Source organism: Puma concolor, chromosome A2 (assembly GCF_028749965.1).
Source record: "Puma concolor isolate L17-30 chromosome A2, mPumCon1.1.hap2, whole genome shotgun sequence".
NCBI lineage: Eukaryota > Metazoa > Chordata > Mammalia > Carnivora > Felidae > Puma > Puma concolor.
Genome location: NC_141668.1, coordinates 134,913,796 through 134,931,897, shown reverse-complemented (window position 1 = coordinate 134,931,897; position 18,102 = coordinate 134,913,796). Strand labels below are relative to the sequence as shown.

The 18,102-nt window shown below is 40.4% G+C and overlaps 2 protein-coding genes and 1 long non-coding RNA gene across 6 annotated transcripts in view; 2 read left to right on the top strand and 1 right to left on the bottom strand.

Annotated features, from left to right (window-relative positions):
• The first annotated feature begins 5,017 nt into the window (after nucleotides 1-5,017).
• LOC147583548 (transport and Golgi organization protein 1 homolog) lies at nucleotides 5,018-16,954 on the top strand. 3 transcript variants are annotated; one of them, XM_086680986.1, is made up of 11 exons: nucleotides 5,018-5,161; nucleotides 7,855-7,986; nucleotides 11,546-11,567; nucleotides 12,512-12,600; nucleotides 12,855-12,917; nucleotides 13,657-13,723; nucleotides 13,887-14,025; nucleotides 15,780-15,881; nucleotides 16,568-16,628; nucleotides 16,735-16,770; nucleotides 16,853-16,954. In XM_086680986.1, the coding sequence occupies exons 1-11, from the start codon at nucleotides 5,096-5,098 to the stop codon at nucleotides 16,937-16,939; spliced, it is 864 nt and encodes a 287-aa protein (XP_086537112.1). In that variant the 5' UTR covers nucleotides 5,018-5,095; the 3' UTR covers nucleotides 16,940-16,954. The 3 variants fall into 3 exon arrangements, with proteins under 3 accessions (XP_086537112.1, XP_086537126.1, XP_086537121.1); XM_086681000.1 differs by lacking the exon at nucleotides 7,855-7,986; XM_086680995.1 differs by lacking the exon at nucleotides 12,855-12,917.
• On the bottom strand, nucleotides 12,726-15,786 carry LOC147583549 (uncharacterized). Its single transcript, XR_015241949.1, has 2 exons — nucleotides 14,417-15,786; nucleotides 12,726-13,650 (listed from the first exon to the last, which is right to left on the bottom strand). It is a non-coding gene; the product is annotated as an uncharacterized LOC147583549 (long non-coding RNA).
• Nucleotides 16,955-17,034: 80 nt separating the features above from the next.
• The window catches only part of LOC147583540 (uncharacterized), a 384,087-nt gene continuing 383,019 nt past the window's right edge, over nucleotides 17,035-18,102 (top strand). The window contains exon 1 of one of the 2 annotated variants that reach the window (XM_086681022.1): nucleotides 17,035-17,139. In XM_086681022.1, coding sequence (XP_086537148.1) covers nucleotides 17,055-17,139 — 85 coding nt within the window. In that variant the 5' untranslated portion in view covers nucleotides 17,035-17,054. The remainder of the gene's footprint in view (nucleotides 17,140-18,102) is intronic. The other variant, XM_086681013.1, reaches the window with a different exon arrangement.

Genomic DNA, 18,102 nt, shown 5'->3' with positions numbered 1-18,102 from the left:
AAACTGTCACCAGACTTGCCACCAGACTGTAATACCTGTGCCTTCCCACCTACTGCCTGCCCACCAAACCTATGCCACTTATGTTGGGTTCTACACTAGCAGCCACTCCCTTCTCGTATCAAATTCTGTAATAGTTTGGATATAGAGCGGGTTGCTCTAACAGGGGCTATAAATAACCGTGGCTTCAACAAAATATGTATTTCTCTTTCATGTAACAGTCTAGGTATATGTTCAAACCCACAATGGTTACCCTATAGTGTCAGATACCCAGGATTCTGTATGCTTGCTCTGTGGTTCCTTACTGACAAGGTCAAAGATGACTCAGCACAGCAGATCTGCTTGCAGCCAGCAGGCAAGGAAAATGGGGAGGGGAGAGCGTATCCTTTCTTTTAACGCCATTGCCCATAGCACACCTCACTTCCATTTGCATTCTGTTGACCATAACTTAACACTTCCTGGTAATGTAAAGGCTCAGTCTACAAAGCCATGTACCCACCCAAATATCAGGAATTCTCTCAATATGAGAGAAGGTGGGAATGGATGTTAGGTGGCAACAAGCAGTACTGTTGCCAAGTCAATAATCCTGACTCCACTCTTCACTTCCCAGCCTCTCCTCAACATATGGTCATCTGGGTTCTGGCCTTCACCTCCCAGTTGTATCATTCCCACCGAGGTCATCCTGTCGTAGCTCAATGCAAGTTGTCTCTTGCCCTTCTCGATCCCACTGTAGCAACTGACCCATTAGACCTCTCCCTCTCTCCCAACCCCAATAGCTAATCATCAAGACCTCTCACGTGTATGTCTTGAAACAATTGCCTCATCGTCCCACTACTTCCAGTCTTGCGCAACTAACATAGGCCAGGCCACCATCATCTCATGCGCAGCCTTAAAATTGGCCTGTTTACTTTTCCTGCCACCCACTTCCATTTCACGTCAACCCATTCTCCATCTCCAATCAGAATGATCTTTTAACAATGAAAGCTCAGCAATCAGTCAGTGAATGATTGAAATTCTTCAATGGCTTCTCAGTACTTTCCGGAAAAAGCACAAAGTTCTTTACTGGTTTGCAAGGTCCTGCAGAAGCAGGCTTTGGTTACTTCTCCAGCTTCATCTCTTAAAAGAAGCCTGTATTCTCTCCTCACCTTTTTGCTCCAGGTATACTGAAGTACCACGTATGTATCTATTTCCCAGGTCCTCTTGTATCTCTGGTGGCTGTTACTATGTTTCAGGCATTATCCAAAGTCATTTTCACACATTGGAATTTTGTTCATTTATCTCTTTATTTTGGTCTTTATTTACTTACTTATTTATTGTTTTTGATGAATAAAAATTTTATGTATTTGAGACTTACAATGTGATATGTTGATATATGCATACACTGACAAGTGATAACCACAATGAAACTAGTTAACATATCCATCACCACCCATAGCTACTTCGTTTTTGTGGTGTGGTTAGAATGCTTGAGATCTGCTCTCTTCGTCAATTTCAAGTATACGATATGGTATTGTTAACTGTAGTCACCGTACTGTACGTTAGGTCGCTAGAACTTGTGCATCTTACAATGGAAAGTTTGTACGTTTTGATCAGTATCTCCCCCTTTTGCCCATCCTCCAGCCTCTGGTAACTACCCTTCAACTCTCTGTCTCTACAAGTTCAACTTTTCTTTAGACGAAGAGTTCACATGTGCATGAGATTATACAATATCTGTCTGTTTGCGTCTGACTAATTTCACTTAGAATCATGTCCTCTGGGTTCACCCACGTTGTCAGAAATGGTAGAACTTCCTTCTTTCTTCTGGCCAGATACTATTCCACTGAATGCACAGGCCATTTTTCTTTCTTTTGATGGGCACTTCAAGTTGTTTCCATATCTTGGCTACTGAATAATATCGCAATGAACATGGGAGTACAGATGTCTCATTGAGATAGTGATCTACATCCAGAAGTGGGATTGCTGGATCATATGGTATTTCTATTTTTAACTTTTTGAGAACCCCCAAACTGTTTTCCACAATGGCTGTACCAATTTACATTCCTGGAAATAGTGCTTAAGGGTTCACCCTTCCTCCACATCCTTGCCCACAGTTGTTATCTTTTGACTTTTGGAGAATAGCCATCCTAACAAACAGGTGTGAGGTAATAGCTCATTGTGGTTTGGGTTTGCATTTGCCTGACAATTAGCGATGTTGAGCATCTTTTCTCATACCGGTTAGCCTTCTGTATGTCTTCTTTGGAAAAAGTCTATTTGGGTCCTTGCCCACTTTTTCACCCTGTTATATGGTTTCTTTGCTGTTGACTTTGGGAAAATTGTAAGAGGAAACTTTATTTAAAGTGGAAGTGTTGAATTACTCTATTGTATACCTGAAACGAATGCAACACTGTATGCTAATGAACTGGAAAGAAAATAAAACCTTAAAGAAAATGGAGTCAGGGGGCCAGAAGGGGGAAGCTCACAGGCTCTACCACGTGTCATTTCCTGCAGACCCACTGGAAGGAGACATATCTTGTAAGCTGACACTACTTCAGCTACTGCTATACTACCTCAGCAAGAGGAAGAAAGGTCTTTCTTCTTCCCTCATCATGGCCCAGCTGATGACGGTCACAACTTAAGCAATGAAAAGCCACCATACTTGGAACTCCCAGTGTACTCCAATGGACTTTCACTAGATCATAGCCCTCCCAATTTCTTCCTTTCCTCTACAAAAGTGTTCCTCTCCTTTGTTCTCCAGACTTGCTATAGCTTCCTTCTCCCAAGGGGCAGTTCTCTGCTATGCCTAAATAAGCCATTTACTTTTCCTGGTAACATAACTGGTAGTTTTATTTTTAAGGTTAACTATTCATGTGAACTCCTTATTTGTTTTGTATATTAACTCTTTCTTGGAGATGGTCTGCAAATGTATTCTCCGATTCTGTAGGTTGCTTTTCCATTTTGTTGATGGTTTCCTTCCCTTTCCTTCCCTGTGGTTTTTAGTTTGATGTGGGCCCAATTTTAATTATAATTAATTATAATTATATATATATATTTATATAAATATATATAATATATAAAAAATAAATATATTTTTATATTTATATATATTTATATAAATATATAATATATATATTTATTTATATAAATATATAATATATATATTTATTTATATTTTTTGTGCATTATGTGCATTATATTTTGTGCATTTTGTGTATATTTTGTGCATTATAAAATATAAACATATATTTATATATATAAATAAAAATATATATTTTTTATATATATTTATTTATATATATTTTTAATAATAATAATAATATTAATATGTATATATTATTATATATATTTATATTTATATAATATATATTATATATTTTATTATATTATATATTATTATATATAATATATATTATTATATTATATTTATATTATACATTATATAATTATATATATATATACACACATGTATATATACATTATATATATTTATATTTATATATTATTATATATATAATATATTTATATTATATATAAAATATATATTTATTTATAGAGATAAATAAAAAATATATATAATTAAAAAAATATATAAAATATATAAAATAAAATACATACAAAATATATATATATAAAATATATATATACAAATATATATGTTATAAATATATAAAAAATATATATAATTATATATATATAAATATATATAAATATATATATTAGATATATATAAATAAAAAATATATATATTTATATATATTATATAATTATAATTAAAAATAAAAATTTATTTTTACTTTTACTGCGTATGCTTTTGGTGCCAATCCCAAAATCTCATTGCCTAGAGCATAGTGAAAGAGCTTTCCTCTTTGATTTTTCCTAGAAGTATGATGGTTTCAGGTGTTACATTTAAGTCTTTAAGCCATTTTAAGTAGATTTTTGTGTATCATGTAAGGGAAGGGTTCACTTTCATTCTTTTGCATGTAGATATACAGTTTTCCCAACAGAATCTAATGAAGAGATAGATTGTCTCATATTCACCCATTGCTGGGGTCGCCTTTGGGGAGTCCCCTTTGATTTCTTTTTTTCAACGTTTATTTTATTTTTGGGACAGAGAGAGACAGAGCATGAACGGGGGAGGGGCAGAGAGAGAGGGAGACACAGAATCGGAAACAGGCTCCAGGCTCCGAGCCATCAGCCCAGAGCCTGACGCGGGGCTCGAACTCACGGACCGCGAGATCGTGACCTGGCTGAAGTCGGACGCTTAACCGACTGCGCCACCCAGGCGCCCCTGGGGAGTCCCCTTTGTGGCAGCTCATTTCTGAGGTTCACAGACACCCATACTCACTAAGAAATAAACAGACACCACAAGCACAGGATCACACCCAGCCTCACCTGGGAACACAGGTATGGGGCTTATGGACAGATTCACACACAGACCCACACTGCAGACACGGCCAGTGACACCCCCAGGAGAACACACACACCCACACCCACACCCACACCCACACCCACACACACACACACAGACACCACACACGGTAAGACCCAAGGGGCAGCAAATTCACACACACAACTAATATATACACGTACAAAACCCAGACATACATAGACACTCCCATAGGGACACACATGCGCCCAGATATGTACATAATGGAAGGGGCATTTGAAAAGCCATGGTCACGCGGGGTGTCCTTTGTGAGCTATCAGGGTCGAAGGCAGCTGATTGGTGGAGAGAGAGCATAAACCGTCTGAATTGCTATGGCAATGCTCAAACAGGTGAAGACTTGGATGAAGAGAGATCTTCGTCTGCTCCACCTGCTACTGACAGTCTACTTAACTGGCTACTTGTGGCCTACTCATCTAGTGATTTACTGACCTGCTGAGCTACTAACTTCTCTGAACCCTCCTCCCTCCCTTCTTGTACTTGACCTGATCCGGGTACTCTCCCTGACCCCCTTCTTCTCCTGCCACACCCCCTCCCCAATCCCATCCCTATTTAAACCCCACCCCCCCACCTCACCCCCTTTCCCACCCCGTCCCTTCCCCTCCCACCCCCACCACCTCCTCACCCCCATCTGCACCTCCTCTCTGGTGCCCAGGCGCCCCCTGAAAGGACCAGAATATGACGGTTCGGAAGCTATTTTTCTGGATGCTCTTACTCGGGTATCCCGGTTACCCCAACACAAATGTGAGTACACATCCGACATCAGTGACTTCTTCCTTTTGTATTTATTTATCTTTTTCAGACTGTGGTTAAAAAAACAGCTTTTTCATGGAGTCCTTGATGAGAACTCAGTTCTTTTGGAAAACCCATTAAGTCAGGGCAAGGTTTCTCCACCAGCATGTAGGGGTTCTGGCCACACCTGTCCACATGAAGTTGTGGATCCTGTCTGGGCCACTTGGTCCAAAAAGAGTAGTGTTGACAGGATGGAAACCTGAGCTTCATAATGTCCAGAAAGAAGGACATGGGAAGATACTAAAAGCCACTGAGATCTTTGTCTTAAATAAGGGGCTCGTATGATGTTTGAATTATACTTCCTTAAAATCATTTTTAAAAATGTCAGAAACTCTACTGAATAAGAGCCATTTAATAGTATTAATAGTATTTTATACTATTAGATGGCTCCTGGAAGGCCTGTCAAGATTCTTCTTCAAGCTTTGTAAGTTTAGAGTCCCTCTTATACGTAGTTAGTTTTCCTATCAGCACGTTGTTCACATTTGTGAAGTTTGGTAGCCCTGGGAACCGTGGTGTCCGAAGTGTTGGTGTTGGAAAGTGAAATGTCGTTGGTGCTCTGTGCTTCCTGGTTTGTTCGCTTTGGGGAACTTGTGCATCAGCCCTCTCCCTCTGGTCTTAGAGGCTGCCCCCAAGGACTCTGTGTCCAACCAGGTAGCTGACAAGCTCAGCGTACATGAAGTGGCCTCAGCCTGCTTGGACATTTATAATAAGAAAATCACTAGGAGTGATGTGATCAGGAAGTGAATGCATTCTTGTCCTTTCTTTAGCCAACTATGTGCAGAGTGTTGATTTACCCAAAGCAAAAAGGGTCTTGAATGTCCTTAGGATTGTCCAACTATAAAGAAATCCCTGGTTGCCAGTGTGAATGTTTCATTCTATCATTAAAAAGCAAAACCTGTACTCCCAAGAGCCTGAGACAGAGACACAGGGGACACCCATAGAGAAAAGTAGATTTCTTGATATTGGCATGCACCAGATTCTTAGAGAGGGATCTGCAAGGTCCCAAGTCAGGAACAACCTAAATTGAGGCAGAATCCTCTCACATGAATACCTCCAGGCACAACAGAATCTATTCTGTCTCTTTTGAGTCTACGAAGGAGGAAATTTCTTGGTTCTGTTTATTGCAATTTCCCCCTTCTACCTAGGCTGCATCTCATCGATCAGTTCAGCTCTCTCTCCCTCCCTCATTTCTGAATTCTTGCACAAACTAACTTGTCTTGCATTTCCTACCTCCACCTGGTCATGACCATTGTCTGTGGGAACCAAGTGTTACTGGCTCCCTTGGATCGAATCTAGTTAACGGTAACTAATCAAATCAGCATACAGATAGCTGGCAGAGGTATCAAGAGTGCCCAGGACTTAGGATGTTTACCATTCATGTCAAGATGGCCTCTGTCTTTTGATCCCCATGATCACTGTGCTGACGGCCCCTGGTCTCTTGCAGACACTGGCCACTCAAAGACAGTGTACATTTCCCACCGGGACGCAATTTAGTGACCTCAGTTCTGAGAGCTGAAGATACAAATGGTACACCTTTTGGAGGCTACTTTCTAGAGAGGTTTATTGGCACAAAATTAAAGTTTGGTATGTGAGTTAGTATGAATTGCATTGTGAGTGTATTTTCTCCTAAAGGACTGGTAAGTCTAGTTTTAGTAAAATGATATGTGTTCTGTTGTTTTGGTGACCATACCCAGGACTTTTGTGTTATTTAGAAAGTAATTTCCATAGTTGTTATTGATTGGTTTAGGTGCAACACTATGAAATAGGAACTTGAATTTATTGTATTGGCTATTTGGAGATGTGTGTTCAAGTAACTTAAAACCTCATAGATTTCATCAAAATAGACAAGATCACCTGATTATGCAAATCTTTATTTAATTCAGAAGTCTGACAATTTGGGCTGTGATTCAGATTCAAAGTAAACCTTGAACATAAAACCTTATGGGGAGCCTGGGTGGTTCAGTCAGTTAAGCATCTGACTCTTGATTTTGGCTCAGGTTTGTGAGTTTGAGCCCAGCATCAGGCTGTGTGCTAACAGCGTGGAGCCTGCTTTGGATTCTCTGTCTCCCTCTCTCTCGTTCCTCCCCCGCTGTCTCTACTTTCAAAAATAAATCAACATTAGAAAAAAGAAAACCTCAGTGTTTTTAGAAACTAAACAATAATGTAGAATTTATTTTTGCTGGAATAATCCCATATTATTATAAGAGCAGCTGCACATCTCTCAGTTATATCCATATCTGTAAACATCTGTCTCTATAACAGCCTCATTTGAATCTCTAGTACATTTTTATTGTTACTTTCCCCCCTCCTTCCGTAAATTTTGGTGTATGTTTGGAAATGTTCCAAGGGATTTTATCTAGGTACTTCGTGAATATGTACAACAGAAGTCATTTACTTCTGTCTACTAAAAGGGTAAGGAACAATGAAGCCATCACCACAGTAAGATCGTAAACACAATCATCACTCCTACAGGTTTGCCCCAGCTCCTTTGTAAGCCTTCTGTCCTCCCTCTCCTTCAGGAGGAGGCCTTTGAGAGGTGTGCTTATAACCTCCTGGAGGCTGGTTGAAGGTTTATAAAAATGATTCTTGGTGACAGATATTATAAATGTCTTTGCTATTCCTCATTATCTCAAATATTATTTCAGCTTGTCCATATTTTGGCTGACCATTTCCCTCTTGGCTCTCGTGTCTTCGGAACTCTGCGGAAGCTTGCCGTTATTACTGCCACCGTTGCAATTTGTGCATGTCTTATTTACCTCTGGAGAGTTGTCCTTGCTGTGAGTATACTCAAATACCTTACAGATAGGCTTTTAAGCATAAGTAAGCAGAAGTTTTTTGGTAAGCACAAATTTTTTACTAGACCATTTGTATGCACTCAGTACTTCAAATTTCCCTTTAAGCACGGCATTCATTGCATCCCACAAATTGTAGTAATTCCAACATTCATTATCATTTAGATGGACATATTTTTAAAATTCTGTGAAATGTCTCTTTGACCCTCTTCTTTTAGAATTTCTCTAGTCTATCTCTATTCTCTATCTTCTATGAGAATATCTCTCATATATTTTGTAGTTTTTCCGTTGTCTTTCTATTATTGATGTCTAGCTTACATATGTGTTCTGAGAACGTATTTTCTATGATTTTGTTGACTTCACGTTAAGGTGTATTTTATGACCCTGAATATGGTCTGTGTCAGTGAATGTTCTATATGAGCTTGAGAAGAATGTGTATTTTTCTATTGTAGAAAGTGTTCTACAGATGGTCATGGATCTAGGTGATTGGTGATGCAGTTCAGTCCAACTGTGTTCTTATATTTGAATATCTTTATGCTCAATCTGTCAATGACTGATAGAGGGTGTTGAAATCTTGCAGCTGTAATAATGTATATGTCTACTTCTCCTATCAGTTGTATCAGTTTTTGCCTCATGTATTTTGGCACTCTGTTGTTAATGCATGTACATTAAGGATTATGTTTTCTTGGAGAATTCAGCCTTTATTATTGACCTCAGTATCTCCAATAATTTCCCTTACTTTGTACATGTTTTGAAGGACAATTTAATTGTTCACAGAATTCTAGGTGGATGGGTTCTTTTCTTTTAACAGTATAAACATTTCAGTCTTCTTGATTGCATGGTTTCTGAATTCTGAGTATTTTTTGTCCTGGTTCCTCTTGGGTAAGGTGTTATTTCTTCCATCTCCCTGCAACTCCAGCCCCCAACACTACCCCTTAGCTTCTTCCAAAATTCTTTGTTTTCAATTTTCTCTTGATTGAATAGTATATGTCTAGGGATAGTCTTGTGTTTCTTGTGTTTTTTGTTTTGTTTTGTTTTGTTTTTGGTTTGGTTTGGTTTTTTTGGAGGGGGGTATTTATCCTGCTTGAAATTCTTTGAGTTTCCTGAATCTGTGGTTTATGACTATCATTAATTTTGGAAAATTCTCAGTCATTTGCACTTCAAACGTATAAGTAGGTATTCCCATTTTGTGTATGTTACACCTTTTGTCATTGTCACACTGGTCTTGGATTTTCTCTGTTGTATTTTTAATTTCTTTGTGTGCGTTTCTGTTTTGGGTGTTTCTACTTGACATTTCCTTCTGCTTGTTGAGTCTTTCCTCAGGTGTGTTGTGTGTGTTAATAAATCCAACAAAGGCATTCCTTATTTCTGTTATGATGTTTTGGATTTCTAGAAGTCCTTTTGGATCCTAGAGTTATCGTTTCTGTGCTCACATTCACCACCTCTTCTTGCATACTGACTACTTCTTCCATTAGAGTCATTATCCTATTAATCAGAGCGGTTTTACATTCCCAGCCTGATTATCCCACCATCTCTGCCATAGGAAGTGTGATTCTAATGCTTGCATTCTGTGTTCAAAAGATGTGGTTTTTCCTTTCAGGGTACCTTGTTAAGTTTTTGGGGAAGCTTGGGGTCACGTCCGTGTTTAAAAAAACTGAGGTGAAGGCTTTTAGTGTCAAGTTTTGTCTTTCCCTAGGTTTTAGGCTGAGTTTACTCCCCTATGAGACAGGAAGGAGGAAGAGCACTGTAGTTGAGTATTTCCCTTCATCTGTATTGCTTGTCTTCAGAAAAACCCCATTAGGCTTTGGAGAAATAGTTTCTCTGGAGGGCAGGCCTTCTAAGCAAGAACAGAAGAGCATGAGTTTATTTATAAGTGGCTGTGTTTCCTCTTTTCCTGCCAATTTAGAAATCTTTCCCTTCAAAAAGAAAATATGCATATTAAGTACTTGGAAGGCCATCTCTCTTTCCATTTCCCCTGCTTAGGATACACTTTCCTATAACAACATTTTTATGACTCACTTTTTGATACCATGATGATATTCCAATATCCTGGCAAGATGTTGGGGCTCGCTTCAGCATCACATCATCATTCAAAACTTTCAAATAGGGATATACGTCCTACCGATCAAGAAAATGTGTCTTTACCTTTTGTTAAAGTAGAGTCTTGCCTAGATTTTATTGAGCTATAATTCATCAGGGGACGACTTGGGTCTGGGTGTTACTGGGCCACCCAGACCAGGTTCTCCAGTCTCAGTGTCTTAGTAATGAACACTGATCGAAAGGGAAACAAAGCAGGTGGCGTTTATTAGAGATAGCTTGTATACAGCGGAGCCACCGAGAAAGAGGAATATCGCTCCCCAAAAGGGTAGTGTGCCAGGCTTATAAAGGCACTTTTCCAAAGGGTGAGGGGCTGGGAGTGGGGAAGCATCCTTCAGTCCCACAGTCATTATCTTATGGTTGTTACTTTTCAGTGGACACAAGACAATCACAGGATGTCTTTTTCCATGGTTGACGTGCTTTTAGTGCTCCTAGAAAATAGAAACCCTAGTGCAGTCAGGCTTTAAATGGCTATTTATACTTTTGCCCAGACAACCATTACTCCCTAATACCTGTTCTCTCTTTGGTTCACTTTCCCAGAAGTCTCCAGTATGGAAACTGTTAACCCTTGCCTTAGACCAGTGCCTTTACAGGAATTCAGTTCCTCTTGCTTTTCTTAGACCTTCTCAACGGGAGCCCTTTTTGCTTTGTTTTTGAAATGTTAGCCATCCTTTCTTTTGGTGCCTGTGCTTTTGCCCTAGCCATGTTCCACTCTCTTTCTCATCTGATGATGTGTTTTTGGAAGACCCTCTGTTTTTAGTGATCTAGGAAAATCATAGCACCTGACATGTTGTAATTGTTTATTGATTCGGAAAGCAGCCAACCCTGTGTAACATTTCAGAAAGCTTTCTAGAGAATGAAAGAAGCGTGTCTTCATACAAAGGTTTTCCTTTTCTTTCCTTGCCGCTTCCTTCCTCCTTCCCATCCCTTCCCTTTCCTTCTCGCCCCCCTACCGTCCCCCTCCATCTCTCTCTCTCTCTCTCTGTCTCTTTCTTCCTCTCTCCCTTTCTCTCTCTCTCTCTCTTTCTTTTTTTCTTTTTTTGGCATTTCAAATGATCCTGGGTTCTGGACTTCAGTGTGGATGTTGGGTTTGACTACAAGAGAAAAAAAATCAGACAAATATTTTATTTACGTATTTTTAAAACTGTCCGCATTATGCACTGACAGAATTGAATATTTTGATATTTATTTAATATAATGTAAATCTATCTTTTGGTCAAAATAAGCTCTGAATTGTTATGCTTTTATCAGAAATGGTTTATAAAGAATCATGAACTAAATATGAAATTCTAATTTTTTATTATATTAACGTTATGAATTCATTATGCTGAACAAAATGATCATTGTGATTTCATTGGATGACCTTTCAGTATTTTATCAGGAAGAATAAGTTTTTACTATTACTATGTTTTGACCTCAAACTTAATTTTGTTTCTTCCTCTCTCAGACAGAGCCTCCAGTATATCCAGGTAAGATTTTAGGTTTGAGTAGTCTTTGTAATGTTTTTTCATTACTCGTGTTTGGTGTGGGTTTTCATTTTTTAACTGAGGATAAATATGGTGACTTCTGATGTCTACTTGATTTGTTAACTCTTGAAAATCTTTCTCTTTCCTGTTAGAGGCTAAGTGACAATGTGGAGGGATTGGCCTCTCTTAAGACAAGAGACCAGGGGAGGAAAACACCACAGGAGGAAGGAGAACAGAATGAGTGTAATTTTGCATAGAAATGATTAGGACAGAAGTGATGATATGAGCCTGAGGTGTGGAGTGAGTACTTTGCCATGACCTGGCTTTTGGTGAGATGTGAAGATGAGAAAACCCTCTTTGAGTCTGTCAAGAAGCCTAAGCTTAGAGAAGAAGCCAGGTATTGCCAGGCAGGGTGTGTGTCACAGGAGAGGGTTAAACCAAGGTTTTGAGTCTGAAGTGGAGGGAGCCACTCATGCCAGGGGAAAAGTGAACTTGATGCAAATGGGGGGCAATCTATTCTGCACGGACCCCATGGACTGTGTTGATTCTGTGGTGCTGTCTGTTGAGAGGCAAGGTGGCTACCTGACACTTAACAAGCCCTCAAAGACTGGTTGGTGTTCATCACTGTAAATGCAGCGGTGGTGGTGATGAGAAGGGTGACCTCAGGGCAGGAGAGCTCTCACATTGGGCCAATGTGAGAGGAGTTTGCACTTTGTGTCTGTTAGAGGAGTCGGTGTTCTAGAGCTTACACGTATAGGAATGTCAGTGAAATGAGGTTTCTTGGGTTTAAAATGCTGCTGAAACTTGCTTTCTTCAGGCACAATGAGAAAGCTAAAAAGTTAGTTACACCCATGTGTCAGATCATGTGTCTGTGCTGCTAATACAGTGGGATTATTCGATGTCACTGGTTTGGTAACAACCTTAAAAATTGTTTTATCTCATTTTAGTTAATTTACAGCAAAAAACTGCAAAGATCAACACGTTGGAGAAAGAAAACACAGAGCTGGCTGAAGCAATATCCACGTGGGAACAGAAGGTAGCATTGCCCTTTCAAATATTTCTTGTGACTTCATTTTGATTAGTTTTACCTCTTGTAGTTCATCCTACTGACCTATTTCATGTGTTCTATGAATACTTCCAATTCAAGACACGCTTCACAAATGTAATAAAAAACTACCTTTTTATTTGTGAAAGGAGTCACACATCAGACATAGGCTTATCTACCACGATGCTATTTTTGAATTCTGATTCCTTTTTCATATGTTTTGTATATACATCAATGAATTAAAGATACATCTTCAAGAAGCTAAGAGAGAAAGTAACATTCACTCTGCTGAAGCTCTGAAGTTGAAAGTAAGAATCCTTTCTTTGCCTGGATTGCGTTCTAAACACACAAGTAAAATTAAGGAATTGTTATGACTCATTCAACATGTTCTGTTGAAGGAGAACATCAGAAAAGTTGAGCACTTCAATAAAATTTTAAATGACACCCTTCAAAGTGCACATGTTACCTTGCAATCAGAAAGAGAGAGAGAGAGGAATGTTAAGAATCAGGAAGTGCTAAGAGTTGGCTGCTTTTACTGTCATTTGACTTTGGAGGCTTTTTGTTCATTGGGTGAGGTGAGCATAGCATATTCGCTTGCTGTTTACCATAGTAGAGAGTGGGCCTCTGGGAGACAAACCTCCATCTGCACAGCTGCCTTGTCACTAGGACCACCATGAGGAGTTTGCTATTTCAAGGACTAGGAAGTATCTTTTATTTTCACAACTAGGTCATTACCACATCATTCAGACCTGCCCTCCAAGATATGGAGAAAATCCCCCAAGATAGTTGAGAGATGAAGGGCAATAGCAAATTGTATACTGCCTTCTTCTCTTAATGCTCAACAATGTTCAGTGTGCATAGAGGAATATTCTCCTAAGAAAGCCATTTGTGAGCCCTTTGACTGGAACTATTTTCCATGTTCTTTGCCTTGTCCTTGTTGTATTTATGCCCCAGGATCTTTCTTTGTTGCCATTCACAGTCCTGTTGCACTCACATTGTTGTGCGATCCTTATTTCTTGAATGTATTTTCTCATATCTGTCCTAAAGTCAGAAGATGCAAACGGTCAATTGGAGGAACTGAGAGCCTGGAGGTCCAATAAACGTGCACTGGAAGGTATGTTGTCTGTTGGGGAGAAATCCCCATATGGTGGCAATGACTTTGCATTGGGAAGGGAAAGAATGCCTTCTTGCCTTCACACTAGTTGCCCTTTTCCTGTCACCCCAAAACCAAGTCTCAGGTCATATGCACATGCACAAAATAACCATTTTTTTTACAGCAAGGATAAAGGCCGTGGAAGACCTTCGTAATGATGTGAGTTCTATTAAAGCAATCAGGGCAGAAACAGCCAAAAGGCTGAAGGAGAGCAGAGACGTCCTTGATAAATCCTATGAAGAAAGAAAAATGGCTACAGCAAAGTAAGACGTTCATGTGATAATGGTCCCGAGTACTGTTGTATGAATGAATGTGGTGGCCGCTATAGATAAATATATTTCTTCTAGAATTGGATCCAGAGTATTTCTGCCGAATACATTCAGGAGAATTGTGCCTGCCCTTCCTACCTTGCTTCCTATAACCTGCATTTTCCTTTCTGTCCTTAGTGCTTGTCACACATTCTTGTGTCATGTACTTGGGGTAGAAGAGGGAAGATCCTGGCATTAAGCACACTGATAACAGGCTCCCCTCTGGATCCATTTACATTGGCCTATAGGTTTCAATCCCATCCCATTGTCTTATCAGCCGGAACTAGGTGATCTTTGTTCAGCACCGGACTTGGGTCAAAAATATTTAGGGGAAACATTGACTTACCTTGCTGCAGAAACCATGGGAGTTTCTTTCTAGACTGTGGGTTGGGATGGCATCAGTACTGCATCTCTTCATCCAGTCTGCAAGTGAGACTCGTATGAAGTGTGTCTTCATGGGTTCATTAGAAATTTGGTGCACCAGGTGCATGTTTCTTCTTTGGTCCAGTATTTCCTTTTGTTCTCAGGAGGAGGGCCTTTAGAGCCCCTCATTCACATTGAAAAGGAAATGCTTCCTTGTCTTCCCTGGAGGCTCAGCTTCTGTTAGTCCTTTCCACACCCGGGGTGGAGCCTGCTCTGTCTCACTGGCATGTTGTTTTTGTTAATTTGTAAGCTCTTTGTGGGAGCAGGTAGAGCACCCTGACCACCTTTCTATCTTCGCCCCCTTACAACAGAGCCTCTACATTACAGCCACCCCAGAAAACATTTGCTGAAGGACTACCTGAGAGGCCAGAAGGAAATGCATGTACCTTTCTCTGTCTAGTGCTTTTGTGTCCACTACTAACAGTCTTTCAGTTTTGCATGTGATTCTTGAGTACATCCGGTGCCAAGTTGAAACCCTTTAAAGCAACACCATGGACAAAATAGTCTGAGGGCAACACAGCAAACCAGCCTTTCTAAGCATTTCCCTTTGCTGCCTTCACTGTCAATGAACTGAGTCTTGTTAAAGTAGACTGACTCCATGAAGGTGATAGTTTTCCATCTGAAATCTGTTTCCTGAAGATAAGAGCCTGACTGTGGGACAGTTCACACCATGTTATATTTCAGCATATATTGCCACTCTAAGATTGGCCTTTCCCTCCACCAGGATCTTTGAAAGAGTGGGCAGGGGTTGCACTCCTGAACCTTAGTGGTGTATGGGAGTGATTTGCAATGCTGGTGAAGCCTTATCCTGGAAGGCTGTCTTTCATACTCAGTGTCTGTGTCAGGGTACAACTTCTGGACTGAGATTCAGTGCACTGCCCCATGGAGGTGTAAGGCAATGATGATCCCCTGCCTCATCCTAATGGGTACAGTTGGTCAGGCACAGGTTTTCACACTGACCTGAAATAGGCCTTCTCCATCACAAACAAAAGACCAACTCTGGGAAGGCACAAGGTGCAATGTTATTTGATGACTTGACGATGAAGGAGTAGAAGCAGAGGACTAGAAAGGCGGCTCTGATTGTAGGCGACTTGGCAGCAGACGGAGGTTGAATTTTCTTTAACATTAAATGGGGTCTTCATTTCTCTGACTGTGTTGTCAGTCTGTGCATCGTTGGGGGAGGGGATAGGGATATTTGAGTCTAGGCTTTAAGAGAGCTGAGAAGGAAAAAGGCAGAATTTCTGGACCTTGGCTACTGGACTATGTATATATCTTTCCCATCTTAGGAATCTGGATATGACAAACTGTGAACTAGTGGCAATGAAGAATCAGATGGCAACTGCAGAGGAAAATCTGAAAATAGCTACAAGGGACATACACAAGTGCAAGTGAGTTCAGATACTAATTAGCAGCGGCTCATGAAACCCCTGTTCGTTTCTTAGTTCTAACCTTTGTACAATGGGTAGACTCCATGAATATAGTAATACAAACACAAATTCAGAGGACATATCCGTAGAGAATTAACAGATAGGAAAAGATAAGTATTAGAAAGAACAAAACAATTAAGCTACTAAACATTTCTGGGTCTCCGGCATTGACCTGCCCATGTAGAAACTTCATCCATGCCAACGTTCCTGAGGGGTGGTGTCAGTTGTCATAATCTATAGGAAAGCAGTGTGTCATAGGATGAAATCCTATCCATCAACAAGGTAGTACCATCTGATGGTCCTGGCCTTTGCAACCCTAGGAAACCTGGTGAGTACACAAGTGAAAGGAGAATAGAACTTTATGTTGGCTTTATGATGAAAGTCACTTGTCACATGATGAATTAGGGCAAGATTGCAAATGGAAAAGAATTCTATGACCTCTGAACCCTACGGGCATGAAATAATGAGTAAGGAGAGGATGGAACAATAGCTTTGGTTCTGTACATTTAGAATTGTGTGAAAAGTGTTTCATGTGAAAGGATAAATTGTATTGGGGGAAGATATGAGGATGACGGGAACATGAGCAGATTATTTATAATCCTACCTACTATTAGGCCTTATTTGACGAAAACAATTGTATCTCACAGACAGCAAATTGAACAAACACGAGAACAGCTGCAGAAGGCAGAACGCACCTTCACACACCAGGTAACGTGAGTTCTGCCTGACATAGTGAACCCTTAGCACCTCATGTGGTTGAGTGTAGTGGCCCTTGGAATTCCTAAAAACAGACTTTTCATTGTTGCTTTTTCAGGTCGCAGTTTATGAGCGTAATGTTCGGAACAACTGGGTAAGTGTTTTCCTTTTTCCTCCTCTCTCTCTTTCGTTCCCAGTCTGGCACAACTGAAGGTGGATATGTTTTTCTCCCCTAGATCAAGACTCGGATCTGGGAGAGGAAAATGGCGGAGCAGAGCCGGGAGGTCGCCTGCTTGAAACACAGGTGTGGGAGCGTGACATGAGTTTTTATGGGTGTTTTGAGGGATGACAGCGGTGCTGTTTAGTGTCTAGTCAGAGGACGTGGTGTTGCAACTCTGATAGAAGTCCATTCTTTTTCTGTATCCAAGACTGGATGTGATGGAAGGAAAGAGGCTGCTTGATGGATACAGGAGGTGGAGACCAATGCCTGGAAGTCCAGAGATGCAGAACCCTGCGAGGAGAGGTAAAAGGCATGTGGTGATGTGCAGCAGCCTAATTTCTGCGGCAAAGCCTTTTCCTGTGGGTGTTCATTGTGTGTCCTGGACAGAACAGCAAACACTAAGGACAGCAGGTGGTCTGAAGGGGTGACAGAAGGGTGTTCTCCTCTGGTACTACAAGCAGTGAGGCACTTGTCCCTGTGACTGGTTGAGCTCATGCCCCTCCTCTGGCTGTGACCCCCCCACCTCCTCTAGCATCTCCCTGTGTGAAGAGCTTGGAAAGGATGACAGGACAGGGGCCTCATCCTTCTTCCCACCCGGACTCAATGTGAAGACTTTAGTTTATTTGAGGAGAAGGTCATTTATTGACTATTTTTAATGTTCCTTTCTTTTTATTGTTGTGAACTGTAGACCTACATTCCTGAATCCAAGCTCCAAATAGCTTCGTCCTCTGATGTTATCAGTGCAACTCTGCGGCTTCACTGCTAAACACCCATAGTTTTCCTTTACTCCTTAATATAATATCAGTCAAGTTCAGTTCCATTCAGAAATAGTTACATAATACTGGCTCCCATGTGGAAGGCAGCTTATAGATAAGCTGAAAGACTGAACAATTTGCCTGGAGTCAGAGGAAACACACCCATGCTCTTCTGTGGAGGGTTTTTTGATGTTATCCACCAACTGACGCTCTCATTTTAATTTTTATCTGAAATGAGATGCTGAGTTTACCCCTCATGTGTATTGAGAAATGGCTGTTTTGGTGACGATTTCCTGATTTCTCTTTGAGCTGCCCTGTTGAAAGTTATTTGACTAATTATGAAGAACATGAGCCAGGACCCTATGGTTTCTTCATTAAGATATGATGGGATGGATCTCCCCCTTATCACTAGGGTCAACTGAGGCTTGTGGGTTACTCTCTGCCTCTCCTCCTGGTCCTGAGTGTGGGCAAGAGTTTAACACGTCACAAAATGTGGTCTTTGTGTGAAATC

Coding starts and splice junctions, on each gene's coding strand:
- LOC147583548 (XM_086680986.1), top strand. CDS start 5,096: ATGACGGTTCGGAAGCTATTTTTCTGGATGCTCTTACTCGGGTATCCC. Junction 12,601..12,854: donor TATCCACGTGGGAACAGAAG/GTAGCATTGCCC, acceptor AATGAATTAAAG/ATACATCTTCAAGAAGCTAA. Junction 13,724..13,886: donor CAATAAACGTGCACTGGAAG/GTATGTTGTCTG, acceptor TTTTTTTTACAG/CAAGGATAAAGGCCGTGGAA.